Raw genomic sequence first — 14,726 nt, 5'->3', positions numbered from 1 at the left:
CAGAATAAGGGAAAAATATATATAAACAATGCATTACATGCCAAAAGTGTTTGACAAAATTCAACATCTAGTCATAATTAAAGAAAACCTCCTAAGAAACTAGAAATATAAGGGAACTTCTTTAATCTCATAAATGCTATCTCATAAAGTAAACTACAGCAGTCATTATACCTAATGATTAAATGTTATAAAATCTCATTAGGTTCAAGAAGGAGAGAAAGATGTCAATCATTACTGCTGTTATTCATAGCACATACACAGCACATTGTATTGGAGAGTCAAGCTAGTTTACCAAAGCAAGAAATAAAACGGGATAAAAAAGTAGTAATCTATCACCATTTGCCAATAATATGATAGTGTATGTAGAAGAAAAGACAAATTTCTAGAATTAGAGATTATTAGAAAAATTCTTACTAGTAAAATTGAAGATATGCATCCCCGAGTTGTATCTACCCTTCAGAATTGTAAGGTAAGAAGCACCAAAATACATGTATGAACATGTTCACAACAGCATTATCCATAATATCTTTAAGAGTGGAAGCACCCAGGTGTACACCTACAACAGAACGAATTAATAACTCTTGCAATGTCTTACTATATAGCAAAAAAAAAAAAATGAGCTCACAAAAGCTACATTCTTCAATGTAGATGAGTCTTAAATACTTATGGCTTAGTGGAAGGAGCAAGGTATACACACACACACACACACACACTCACATATTCTGTGATTCTAATTAGACAAAACTAGAACATTTTATTTAGGGAAAACTTAATCTGAGGCAAAATTATAAACGAAAGGGAAGGGGCAAGCAGGTGTCTTGAGAATGTTCTAGTTTCTAACTTACGTAGTGGTAATACGACTGTTTATTTCATAATAACTAATTAATTTGTAAATTCATTTATGCAAAAATGAAAGAATATGATATCTATTCAGACATTTTTTTGACAAATCATAATTTCCTAGCTCCACAGAATATTTAATGAAGGATGTAGTGTGCCTAAGTAATTTTTACAATCATGAATATTGAAACATTGTTGAACTTTGATACAGTCATTTTTTATCGTAAATATTGTAGACAGACTCTTAATAAAATTTGTTGACAGTCCCAATCTGTTTCATCAAATTTTGCAGAAAATGTGGACCAATTTCTTTTATTATAAACATATGGAATGTAAAACTAAAAGTCAAGCTCTTTTTAAATTTACTTCATTCTCAGTAAATGCCTTCAGGCATAAAAGAGGACCTAATGCCTACAAGTTAGACAGTAATAAAAACATTCAGAAATGTTACTTCTTCAACTGAACCACTTGATGGCACTAAACTAACATAGAATGCGGGCTAATCCTCCATGCAAGTCTGGTGCATTAATGTGTTTTCATGATTTTAGACCGTGTGAATTCTAAAGGTCTTTTTTGGCTTAGCACTTTGGAGATATGCAGCAAGGGAAAAGGGGAATTAAAAATTCTTAAAAAATTAAAGCTTTTTTTAAATTATGAAAAGATACATTAAAACTCTTTTGGGCAGACAAACTGAGCTTTTCATGTCTTCTTGCCTCTTGCTTCTTGTACATCTCCAATTATGAACCCTAGGGAAAGAAACCATTTTGGCCCTGAGATATTAGAGGCTTGATAGATGTATGTGAATCACAAGATTTGAAATTGAATTCTTTTGTGAGGACAAAGAGATGAAGTTTTGGCCATGGTTGGTGCCCTTCATAGCAGATCTAGGAAGCGGCAGAGGCTTTGCACACTGGCAGCAAGGATGCAATTAAGCTGGCGTGGGTTCTGCAGTTTAAGGAAGGATGCTGGTTGCCTTCTTGAAGGAGCATCTTGGCTCAGATCTTAAAGAAGAATAAGGTTTCTTTGCTATGAGCATCTTGGCTCAGATCTTAAAGAAGAATAAGGTTTCTTTGCTATGACTCTTTAGCTGTAAGCAATGGGAACTAATTCTTGACAGGCAAAGGGAATTGGTAGAAGAAATATGAGAAGCTACTGTTTTTTAAGGATGCATTTACTGAAAATGGGGTACATTCGATAAAGTCTTCACTTCTAATTACATATAGCTACAAAAAAGTAATTGGCCTACATGTTCTCTGAGTGAAATAATCTTTCTTTGGGTGTGTCAGAATTTATTTGGAATTGCAAAACTGTAGACAAACCTGTTACTGCTGCATGAAATACCAGTAATGATCATCAAAGAAATCTGCATGAATTTCTCTTCTTAGATTAATCTTAACAGGCCCCTTTCCTGGTTTGCAATCACCGAAATTCTTTTTTAAAAATTCTGCAAGGGCCTTCTTCTATGTGAGGACTTTCAGGGTCCTTTTGCCTGTCAGTACCCTCTGCACGTAGCGGGCTCTGTTTCCCTAGGAAGAGAGGAGGATTTTGAGGGCAGGGGCTATGTCTTATTTTCATCTGTATTCTTTTCAGAAGACAACTCAGTGGCTTAGGGAGGTGAATATACAATAAACATAAATATGATGACTAATTCGTCATTCTGTTCAATTTAAGACCTGATTTTAAATTTTCTTCCTTTTGTGAAGATTTGATTTTCTTATATGTCCATAAATAAATTTTCTTTAAGATAGAAAATGTGATAGAATACGAAATAAACTGTGCGCATGGTTTTAAATCTAAATGCTTTATTTTGTTGAATAAAGCACCACTCTGTGCTTTCCTTACCACTTCCTTCCTCTTTTGCTATGAAGGACCAGTAGTTTTGTCCCAAATACTTCAGATTGCATTTATTTCCCTCAAAAATAAAAAAAGTTTAAGTGAGAATTCCTTCAGCATTGCCAGTCTTAAGCAATTTTAGTTGTCTGTTAATTTTTAAATATTACCCATAAGAAGCAAAACATAGTTGTATTCCAGTAACAGAAATTTAAAAGTAGACAGACCTGTTGGACTTCTTAAAATATATATATATAAAAAAAAACAAAGCAAAACTCAACGAGGCTAAAGAAAAACCCCACATAAAATCGAATCCTTTTTTTAATGTAGGACTCATCTTTATATTTCTTGAATCATCAGCCATTTGTCAAAATGCCAAAAGAAATATCCTACACAGAAGGAATATTCATTTTAACCTTAATTCAGCCGGGAAGAGTTCCATAAGCCAAATTTGTATTTCATGCAGCCCAGACAAATTTTATGAAATATCAGAACGATAGGAGAGCATCACAATGTGTATTTCTTGAGATTTAACAAAATACAATTTAAAAGCTATGAATCAAAATCTTCCCTGTTTAATGGTAGTCTCTCCCGATATAGAAAACTATCTTCCCAGACAAAATCAAATAGTGCCCTCGTATGTTTTTATGAATATCTAAAATCGAAAACAACTTTATTAGATAAATGAAGAGAAGAATTGCTAAGACCTAATGCTTCATATGGGTCTTTCGGACTCTAGGTCTAAAGAGCAAACATTTTCATACTTTGAGTTGAAATGTTCTTTCTTTCTCTCTACATTAAAAAAAAAATTTTCAATGCACAAGGGAGACAAGTTTCTCATTGGCTGAGCCAATTTCTGGAATTTCTGGGTCAAAATGGAAATGTGGAATAAGTTCTAAACACAGATTTAGTGTAGAGGACAGTGCCCTGATCTGGATGTTTGTCTTCAGTTCCCAGCACAGTGCTGGAGCACATAATCTCTGCTCTGTTTACTGTACTTGCCAACTAAATTGTCTCTTTACTTTCAGTCATGTTTTCTTTAATTCATTCTCTACCAGGTAACTTTGATTTTTTTCCCCAAAGTGAACTTAGATCGTGATAAAACTGCTGTTTATTAATCCCTAGTATGTACCATACACATTACATACATCACATTATTAAGTTCTTGCCATAACACTAATAAGGAAGTGTTATTGTTCCAATGTTTACAGATGGGTAAACCAAGGCACAGAGCAGTTAAGTGGCTTTGCCAATGTCAGTTTAGCTATCACAGTGTACCCTCAAGTGATAGCACACCACTTGATGTGTTAAGGTGACTAATGACCTCAGTTTTCCTGGGATTGTCTTAATTTAATACTGAAAGTCTGATTTCATAGGAAACTCCTTAGTCCAAGGAAAACAGGGGCAGTTAGTCATCCTACATCTAGTTAAACAGCTTCATGATACTTGATATGATTTGGCTGTGTCTCCACTGAAATCTCATCTTGAATTATAGCTCCCATAATTCCCATGTGTTGTGGGAAGGACCTGGTGGGAGATAATTGAATAATGGGGGCGGGGTTTCCCCCATACTGTTCTCGTGGTAGTGAATAAGTCTCACGAGATCTGATGGTTGTATAAGGGGAAACCCCTTTTGCTGGGTTCTTATTCTCTCTCTTGCCTGCTGCCATGTAAGACATGCCTTTCCCCTTCTGCCATGATTGTGAGGTCTCCCCAGCCACATGAAACTGAGTCATTAAACCTCTTTTTCTTTATAAATTACCCAGTCTTGGGCATGTCTTTATCAGCAGCATGAAAATGGACTAATGCCATGATACACTTTTCATTTCTCCCTTCTCCATTTTTGTGGTATTTATTCATACATTTTCCTTTTTTATATGTCATAAACTTCATATTACACTGTTAATACAGTTATATAAACAGTCAATTATTCTTAAAAGAGATTTAAATCATGAAAAAAATCTTGCATATTTTTTCATGTTCTTCAGTCTTTTGTTTGGATCCAGATTTCCATCTGGTATTCTTTTGGTTCTGCCTAAAAGGATTTCCTTTAACATTTCTTACAGTGTGGCTCTGCTGGTCACAATTCTCTCAGCTTTTGTGTATCTGAAATATCTTTTTTAAAATTTCATTTTTGAAAGAAAATGGAAAGAAACAGAATTACAGGTTTTCTTTCCAGTATTTTAAAGCACTTCCTCTATAGTCTGGTTGCTGGCATTGTTTCTGATGAGAAATCAGCTGTTGTCCTTGTTGCCCTTTACATAACCTGTCTTTGTATGCGTCCTCTGGCTGCTTTTAGGATGTTCTCTTTGTCATTGGTTTGGAGAAAATTGTTATTATTATTTTTTTTTTTGAGATGGAATCTCGCTCTGTCACCCAGGCTGGAGATCAATGGCACCATCTCGGCTCACTGTAACCTCTGCCTCCCAGGTTCAAGTGATTCTCTTGCCTCAGCCTCCTGAGCAGCTGGGATTACAGGTGCCTGCCACCATGTCCAGCTAATTTTTGTGTTTTTAGTAGGGACGGGGTTTCCCCATATTGGCCAGGCTTGTCTCAAACTCCTGACCTCAAAAGATCTGCCTGCCTCAGCCTCCCAAGTGCTGAGATTACAGGCATGAGTCACCACGTCTGGCCTGGAGCAAATTCATTATTGAGGTGACTTACTGAGTTTCCTCATGTTTCTTGTGCTTAATGATCTTTGAGATTCTTAAATTTGAGAGTTCATAGTTTTCATCAAACGTGGAAAAAATTTGAGCCACCATTTATTGAAATATTTTTCTCTGTCCTTATCCTCTTCACCCTTTAGTGACTCCAACTACATTAGGCCACTTGAAGTAGTCCCACAGCTCACTGATATTCTTGATCATTTAAAAAATTATGTTTTCTTTCTGTGCTTAATTTTGGATAGTTTTTATTCCTGTTTTCAAGTTTACAATATTTTCTTCTGCAATGTCTAATCTGCTTTTAACCATATACAGTGTAATTTTTGCCTCAGACATTATACTTCTTATCGCTCCAAGTTTGATACGGGTCTTTCAAAAATATATAGCATTCTGAAGGGGTCAGGGAATTCCCTTTACTCGCCAAGTGAAACTGTGACAGACGGCACCTGGAAAATCGGGTCACTCCCACCCTAATACTGCACTTTTCCAATGGTCTTAGCAAACAGTACACCAGGAAATTATATCCCACGCCAGGCTTGGAGGGTCCCACACCCATGGAGCCTCGCTCATTGCTAGCACAGCAGTCTGAGATTGAACTGCAAGGTGGCAGCAAGGCTGGGGGAGGGGCGCCCGCCATTGCTGAGGCTTGAGTAGGTAAACAAAGTGGCGGGAAGCTCGAACTGGGTGGAGCCCACCGCAGCTCAAGGAGGCCTGCCTGCCTCTGTAGACTCCACCTCTGGGGGCAAGGCATAGCCAAACAAAAGGCAGCAGAAACCTCTGCAGACTTAAATGTCCCTGTCTGACAGCTTTGAAGAGAGTAGTGGTTCTCCCAGCATGGAGTTTGAGATTTGAGAATGGACAGACTGCCTCCTCAAGTGGGTCCTTGACCCTCGAGTAGCCTAACTGGGAGGCACCCCCAGTAGGGGCAGACTGACATCTCACACGGCCAGGTACTCCTCTGAGATGAAACTTCTAGAGGAATGATCAGCCAGCAACATTTGCTGTTCAGCAATATTCACTGTTCTGCAGCCTCCGCTGCTGATACCCAGGAAAACAGGGTCTGGAGTGGAACTCCAGCAAACTCCAACAGACCTGCAGCTGAGGGTCCTGACTGTTAGAAGGAAAACTAACAAACAGAAAGGACATCCACACCAAAACCCCATCTGTACGTCACCATCACCAAAGACCAAAGATAGATAAAACCACAAAGATGGGGGAAAAACAGAGCAGAAAAGCTGAAAATTCTAAAAATCAGAGAGCCTCTCTCCCTCCAGAGGAACGCAGCTCCTCGCCAGCGATGGAACAAAGCTGGATGGAGAATGACTTTGTCGACTTGAGAGAAGAAGGCTTCAGATGATCAAACTTCTCCGAGCTAAAGGAGGAAGTTCGAACCCATTGCAAAGAAGCTTGAGAAAAGATTAGAAGAATGGCTAACTAGAATAACCAGTGTAGAGAAGTCCTTAAATGACCTGATGGAGCTGAAAACCATGGCACAAGAACTACGTGACAAAGGCACAAGCTTCAGTAGCTGATTTGGTCAACTAGAAGAAAAGGTATCAGTGATTGAAGATCAAATGAATGAAATGAAGCAAGTAGAGAAGTTTAGAGAAAAGAGAGTAAAAACAAATGAACAAAGCCTCCAAGAAATATGGGACTATGGGAAAAGACCAAATCTATGTCTGATTGGTGTACCTGAAAGTGACAGGGAGAATGGAACCAAGTTGGAAAACACTCTGCAGGATATTATCCAGGAGAACTTCCCTAACCTAGCAAGGCAGGCCACATACCAGAATCTCTGGGACACATTCGAAGCAGTGTGTAGAGGGAAATTTACAGCACTAAATGCCCACAAGAGAAAGCAGGAAAGATCTAAAATTGACACCCTAACATCACAATTAAAATAACTAGAGAGGCAAGAGCAAACACATTCCAAAGCTAGCAGAAGGCAAGAAATAACTAAGGTCAGAGCAGAACTGAAGGAGATAGAGACACAAAAAACCCTTCAAAAAATCAGTGAATCCAGGAGCTGAAAAGATCAACAAAATTGATAGACTGCTAGCAAGACTAATAAAGAAGGAAAGAGAGAAGAATCAAATAGACACAATAAAAAATGATAAAGGAGATATCACCACCAATCCCACAGAAATACAATCTACCATCAGAGAATACTATAAACACCTCTATGCAAATAAACTAGAAAAACTAGAAGAAATGGATAAATTTCTTGACACATACACCCTCCCAAGACTAAACCAGGAAGAAGTTGAATCTCTGAATAGGGTTCAGAGATTCTAATAACAGGCTCTGAAATTGAGGCAATAATTAATAGCTTACCAACCAAAAAAAGTCCAGGAGCAGTTGGATTCACAGTCGAATTCTACCAGAGGTACAAGGAGGAGCTGATACCATTCCTTCTGAAACTATTCAAATCAATAGAAAAAGAAGAAATCTTCCTTAACTCATTTTATGAGGCCAGCATCATCCTGATACCAAAGCCTGGCAGAGACACAACCAAAAAAGAGAATTTTAGACCAATATACCTGATGAACATCAATGCAAAAATCCTCAATAAAATACTGGCAAACCGAATCCAGCAGCACATCAAAAAGCTTATCCAGCATGATCAAGTGGGCTTCATCCCTGGGATGCAAGGCTGGTTCAACATATGCAAATCAATAAATGTAATCCATCATATAAACAGAACCAAAGACAAAAACCAGATGATTATCTCAATAGATGCAGAAAAGGCCTTTGAAAAAATTCAGCAGCCCTTCATGCTAAAAACTCTCAATAAATTAGGTATTGATAGGACATACCTCAAAATAATAAGAGTTATTTATGACAAACCCACAGCCAATATCATACTGAATGGGCAAAAACTGGAAGCATTCCCTTTGAAAACTGGCACAAGACAGGGATGCCGTCTCTCACCACTCCTATTCAACATAGTGTTGGAAGTTCTGGCCAAAGCAATCAGCCAGGAGAAAGAAATAAAGGGTATTCAATTAGGAAAAGAGGAAATCAAATTGCCCCTGTTTGCAGGTGACATGATTGTATATCTAGAAAACCCCATCGTCTCAGCCCAAAATCTCCTTAAGCTGATAAGCAACTTCAGCAAAGTCTCAGTATAGAAAATCAATGTGCAAAAATCACAAGCATTCTTATACACCAATAAGAGACAAACAGAGAGCCCAATCATCAGTGAACTCCCATTCACAATTGCTTCAAAGAGAATAAAATACCTAGGAATCCAACTTACAAGGGATGTGAAGGACCTCTTCAAGGAGAACTACAAACTACTGCTCAACGAAATAAAAGAGGACACAAACAAATAGAACATTCCATGCTCATGGATAGGAAGAATCAATATCGTGAAAATGACCATACTGCCCAAGGTAATTTATAGATTCAATGCCATCCTCATCAAGCTACCAATTACTTTCTTCACAGAATTGGAAGAAACTACTTTAAAGTTCATACAGAACCAAAAAAGAGCCCACATTGCCAAGTCAATCCTAAGCCAAAAGAACAAAGCTGGAGGCATCATGCTACCTGACTTCAAACTATACTACAAGTTTACAGTAACCAAAACAGCATGGTACTGGTACCAAAACAGAGATATAGATCAATGGAACAGAGCAGAGCCCTCAGAAATAATACCACACATCTACAACCATCTGATCTTTGACAAACCTGACAAAAACAAGAAATGGGGAAAGGATTCCCTATTTAATAAATGGTGCTGGGAAAACTGGCTAGCCATATGTAGAAAGCTGAAACTGCATCCCTGCCTTACACCTTACACAAAAATTAATTCAAGGTGGATTAAAGAATTAAATGTTGGACCTAAAACCATAAAAACCCTAGAAGAAAACCTAGGCAATACCATTCAGGACATAGGCATGGGCAAGGACTTCATGTCTAAAACACAAAAAGCAATGGCAACAAAAGCCAAAATTGACAAATGGGATATAATTAAACTAAAGAGCTTCTGCACAGCAAAAGAAACTACCATCAGAGTGAACAGGCAACCTACAGAATGGGAAAAAATTTTTGCAATCTACTCATCTGGCAAAGGGCTAATATCCAGAATCTACAAAGAACTTAAATTTGCAAGAAAAAAAAACCCCATCAAAAAGTGGGTGAAGGATATGAACAGACACTTCTCAAAAGAAGACATTTATGCAGCCAACAGACACATGAAAAAATGCACATCATCACTGGCCATCAGAGAAATGCAAATCAAAACCACAATGAGATACCATCTCACACCAGTTAGAATGGCAATCATTAAAAAGTCAGGAAACAACAGGTGCTGGAGAGGATGTGGAGAAATAGGAACACTTTTACACTTTTGGTGGGACTGTAAACTAGTTCAACCATTGTGGAAGACAGTGTGGCAATTCCTCAAGGATCTAGAACTAGAAATACCATTTGATCCAGCCATTCTATTACTGGGTATATATAAAGAATAGTAAATCATGATGCTATAAAGACACAGCACACGTATGTTCATTGCGGCACTATTCACAATAGCAAAGACTTGGAACCAACACAAATGTCCATCAATGATAGACTGGATTAAGAAAATGTGGCACATATGCACCGTGGAATACTATGCAGCCATGAAAAAGGATGAGTTCATGTCCTTTGTAGGGACATGGATGAAGCTGGAAACCATCCTTCTCAGCAAACTATTGCAAGGACAAAAAACCAAACACCACATGTTCTCACTCATAGGTGGGAACTGAACAATGAGAACACTTGGACACAGGAAGGGGAATATCACACACTGGGGCCTGTTGTGGGGTGGGGGGAGGGGGGAGGGATAGCATTAGGAGATATACCTAATGTTAAATGACGAGTTAATGGGTGCAGCACACCAACATGGCACATGTATACATATGTAACAAACCTGCACATTGTGCACATGTACCCTAGAACTTAAAGCATAATAAGAAATATATAAATATAGCATTCTCTAACTTTTTGAGCATGCAGAATGCATTTATAATGATTCTTTAACATCATGCCTGCTAATTCTAATATTTGTGCCCATCCTGGGTCAATTTCAATTGGTTGATTTATCTTCTTACTGAAAGTCGTATTTTCCTGCTACTTTGTGTGCCTGGTACTTTTTTTATTAGATGCATAACATGAATTTTATCTTTGGGGATGCTAGGTTTCTTTTCTACTCCTATCAATGTTCTTGATTTTTTTTTTTTCTGGGACACAGTTAAGTTACTTGGAAACAGTTTGATCCTTTCAGGTCTTGATCTCAATGTTATTGAGCAAGACTGGAGCTATACTAAGCTTAAGGACATTTTTCCCTAAAGCCGAGGCAAGACTCTTCTGGGTACTCTACCCGATGTTCCTTGAATCATGAGGCTTTCCATTCTGGCTGGTGGAAACCCTGGGCACCATTACCTCGAATGTTTTGTGTGTTTTTTCCTCCAGCCTCTGGTAGTTTTCTTATTTGTGTGCCCCAATCTGTACCCATCTGAATACCTGTGGCCTTTGTTGTCCACCTAGTGTCTTGAGAGTCGTTATATCATTTTGTTGTTGTTTTTGGCTGTTTCAGGTGGAAGATAAGGCCAGTCCTGGTTTCTCTATTTTAGCTGTAAGTGTAAGTCTAAAATGTGTTGAATAAATGTCGATAAAATGTTTGTTCTACCTTTTTTTGTTTCTTTCTTTTTTTTTTTGAGACGGACTCTCTCTCTCTGTCACCCAGGCTGGAGTGCAATGGCGTGATCTTGGCTCACTGCAACCTTCGCCTCCTGGGTTCAAGTGATTCTTTTGCCTCAGCCTCCTGAGTAGCTGGGATTACAGGCACATGCCACCATGCCTGACTAATTTTTGTATTTTTAGTAGAGACAGGGTTTCACCGTGTTGGTCAGACTAGTCTCGAACTCCTGACCTCGTGATTCACCCGCCTCTGCCTCCCAAAGTGTTGGGATTACAGGCATGCACCACCGTGCCCAGCCCTGTTCTACCTTTCATGTTGCCCCACGTAATGGAACACAAACTTAGTGTGACTGTTTACCTGTTTCTGAACTTAATTCAGAATTGTTTTCATTCAGTCAAGTTACCTCACTTATGTTTGCATTTAAGAAGAGACAATATAAATGAAACGAGTGAAAATGAAACAGTTAACTACAAAGATGAGCTACTTAACAGGATCAGGATAGCAAGACTGTTGTAAGTTTGCTCGTGCCTGTCCACCCTACCAGTTGCTTCCCTGGCACTTTGAAATAACCACATTTAATTGTCCAAAAATATTTTCACATAATATTTCTAAGTGTGATCTAGTTAGATAGTACGATAATAACTCTTCTAAATAGCTAATACCTATTTGCATGGATAGAATCATGACCCATGTAATTCAACTTATTCGAGTTCAACCAATATTTGCTGGGTGCATTCAATGTGGTGAACACTGAGTTAAGCCTAGAGAGGCAGATGAATAACAAACAGCCTCTGCTCTAGAGGAGCTCACAGAGAGGCGGAGCTGAGAAGTGAGTTGACAATGTGCTAAGTGCCACAATTACCCTAATTATGGGTTGCTATGAGAGCACTGAGATGGGCCACCTCCCACAGCTCAGGAGGCTGTGATGGTTGTGATTGAGGGGGTGTAGCTGATGCTGGGGGTTACCTACTCCTCTCTCCTTCTTTCTTGCTGGAAGAGCCACCTTGATTTAGTGTTGGTATTCACTCTTCTCCTCTTCCAGGGCCAAAAAATGAATGTTCACAAGTCTAAGACAATCAAAGTGCTTCCCTTCTGGTCACTGATTGGTTTAGGTGTGGGCCTGTAACACATCCCTGGGAAAGGAGACTTAAAAGTAATTCTTCAGACAGAACTTGGTAAAGGTTTATCTCTGGATAGAAGGAGACAAGCAAGGAGACACCTCCTTTCCTGGCTTTGACTACAATTGTGTGAAAATATGTATGGTATCTGTGCCATGATCGTGAAAGGACATGCCCGAGGATGAACCCTAACACAGTGAGGATGGGAGAGCAGAAATAGGGCAAGCTGTTGGGTCCTCGTTGACATCATAGCATTACTGAAGTACAAACCTGGGACCTTCTTTTATTTTTCTTTTTTTTGAAGGAAAATTTGTATTTTAATTATTTTTATGTACAGAAAACTCAACAGCGTACATTTAACCGAGTTTAGTGGCAAGTTCTTTAGCCTTTGCCTTTTCGAGCTTGGCGATACGAGCCACAGACTTAGGACCCAGGACGTTGCCACCCCAGTGACGGCGGATCTCATCGTATCTGTCGTTGTAATTGGTCCTGATAGCTTCCACCAGCTTAGCCAAAGCGCCTTTGTCTTCCGAGTTCACCTGTGTGAAGGCGACAGTGGTGCAGGTCTTCCTGTGGACTAGATATCCCAGTCTTGCCTTCCCCTTGAAAATGCCATAAGGGACCCCCATTTTACGACACAGGGCAGGCAAGAAGACAACCAGCTCAATGGGATCCACGTCGTGTGCAATCACCACCAGCTGAGCTTTCTTATTCTCCACCAATGTGGTGACGGTGTTAACTCCTGCTCGAAGGACAGGTGGTCTCTTCGTGGGGACGTCCCCTTTGCCAGCAGCTTTCTTCTCAGCCCGGGCCAACAGTCTCTGCTTCTTCTCTTGCTTTGTCTCTGGTCTGTACTTGTGGGCCAGCTTAAGCAGCTGAATAGCTGTTTGGCAGTCCAGGGCCTGGGTGAACTGGTTAATCGCAGGAGGCACTTTCAGCCACTTATAGAGGATGGCTCTCTGCCGCTGCAACCTGATATAGCGGGGCCATTTCACAAAGCGGGTGAGGTCTCTTTCGGGCTGGATGTCCTGTCCAAGGCCAAAATTCTTAGGCCTTTTCTCAAACAGGGGATTCACCACTTTCTTAGCCTCCTGCTTCTTCATGACAGCAGGGGCCGGAGCCACCTTCTTTCCCTTGGCCTTCTTTCCTTTTGGCATTTTGGGCGGCGGGAGGAGACAGCGGGACCTTCTTTTCTATCTCTGTATCTTTTGCTGTTTATTGTTATATAAGATAACACATCTTTCTTGTTTAAGCCACTTTCCATTATTCTGTTACATGCACTTTTTTTTTTTTTGAGATTGAGTCTTGCCCTGTCGCCCAGGCTGGAGTGCAGTGGCGCGATCTCGGCTCACTGCAAGCTCCGCCTCTCGGGTTCTCGCCATTCTCCTGCCTCAGCCTCTCCGAGTAGCTGGGACTACAGGCGCCCGCCACCTCGCCAGGCTAATTTTTTTTGTATTTTTAGTAGAGATCGGGTTTCACCGTCGTCTCCATCTCCTGACCTCGTGATCCGCCCGCCTCGGCCTCCCAAAGTGCTGGGATTACAAGCGTGAGCCACCGCGCCGGGCCTGTTACATGCACTTAAAACATTCTAACGGATACAGAAGGTTTCCCAAAGTAGTGAAGATTAGTTCGTGCTTTAAAGGGCCAAAGATATTCACCTTTGGGAGTTGATGGGTGAAGAATGGGAGCAGGCTACTCCAGGGAAGAGCTTGTGCAAAATCTTAGAAACACAGAGCAATATGGAAGGTTTGAGATAGGACGAGCATTTTTGTGCTGGATTGTTATTCCAGTAATTCAGGTTTCTCACATGGGTAGGATGTTGATTGCACATAGTAGATATCCAATCACGATCTGTTGCCTGATTGCATTTATGTTTTTAATTATGTTAAATTAAGTCCAAGAAATATTCTTGAGTGTCCATGATATACAGGGATTTTACAGGCATAAGTGGCAGAATCTGTACGGATATGCATCAAAACCCCAACTCCCTTCTAAAGTGCTAAAAATTGAAACATTTTTCAGACTGTTAAGAGACTTGCTATGGACTAAATGTGTCCCTTCAAAATTCATATGTTGAAACCCTAATTCCCAATGTGATGATATTTGAAGAGGGGGCATTTGAGAGGTAATAAGGTCATGAAGCTGGAATCCCCATGAGGAGATTGGTACCATTATAAGAAAAGACATGTGGCCAGGCGTGGTAGCTCACACCTGTAATCCTAGCACTTTGGGAGGCAGAGGTGGGAGGATTGCTTGAAGCCAGGAGTTTGAGACCAGCCTGAGCAACATGGCAAGACCCCATCTCTATAAAAATTTTTAAAAAAATTATCTAGGCATGGTGACATGCATCTGTAGTCCCAGCTACTAAGGAGGCTGTGGTGGGAGGAACAATTGAACCCAGGAGGTGATTGTGCCACTGCAGGCCAGCCTGGGTGACAGAGATTCCCATCTCTAAAATTTTTTTTTTAAAAAGAGAGAGAGACTTGAGACATAAGAGAGATTGCTGTTTCTATCCCTCTATCTCTCTCTCTTTCCTGTCATGTGAGGAAATCAGGATGAGGGTCCTTACCAGAACCTGACCCTGCTGGC

General features: G+C 39.9%; 1 protein-coding gene across 1 annotated transcript; it reads right to left on the bottom strand.

The window, feature by feature from the left end:
• Positions 1-12,457: 12,457 nt before the first annotated feature.
• On the bottom strand, positions 12,458-13,299 carry LOC116813265 (large ribosomal subunit protein eL8-like). The gene has a single exon (XM_032759711.2). The coding sequence runs from the start codon at positions 13,292-13,294 to the stop codon at positions 12,494-12,496; it is 801 nt and encodes a 266-aa protein (XP_032615602.1). The 5' UTR covers positions 13,295-13,299; the 3' UTR covers positions 12,458-12,493.
• Positions 13,300-14,726: the final 1,427 nt, after the last annotated feature.

Source organism: Hylobates moloch, unplaced genomic scaffold, assembly GCF_009828535.3.
Source record: "Hylobates moloch isolate HMO894 unplaced genomic scaffold, HMol_V3 SCAFFOLD_9, whole genome shotgun sequence".
NCBI classification, from domain to species: Eukaryota; Metazoa; Chordata; class Mammalia; order Primates; family Hylobatidae; genus Hylobates; species Hylobates moloch.
Note: the sequence above shows the minus strand (reverse complement) of the source record. Positions and strands in the feature narration are given on the sequence as shown.

Excerpts from the sequence above, each read along its gene's own strand:
- LOC116813265 (XM_032759711.2), bottom strand. The coding sequence starts at position 13,294 with ATGCCAAAAGGAAAGAAGGCCAAGGGAAAGAAGGTGGCTCCGGCCCCT.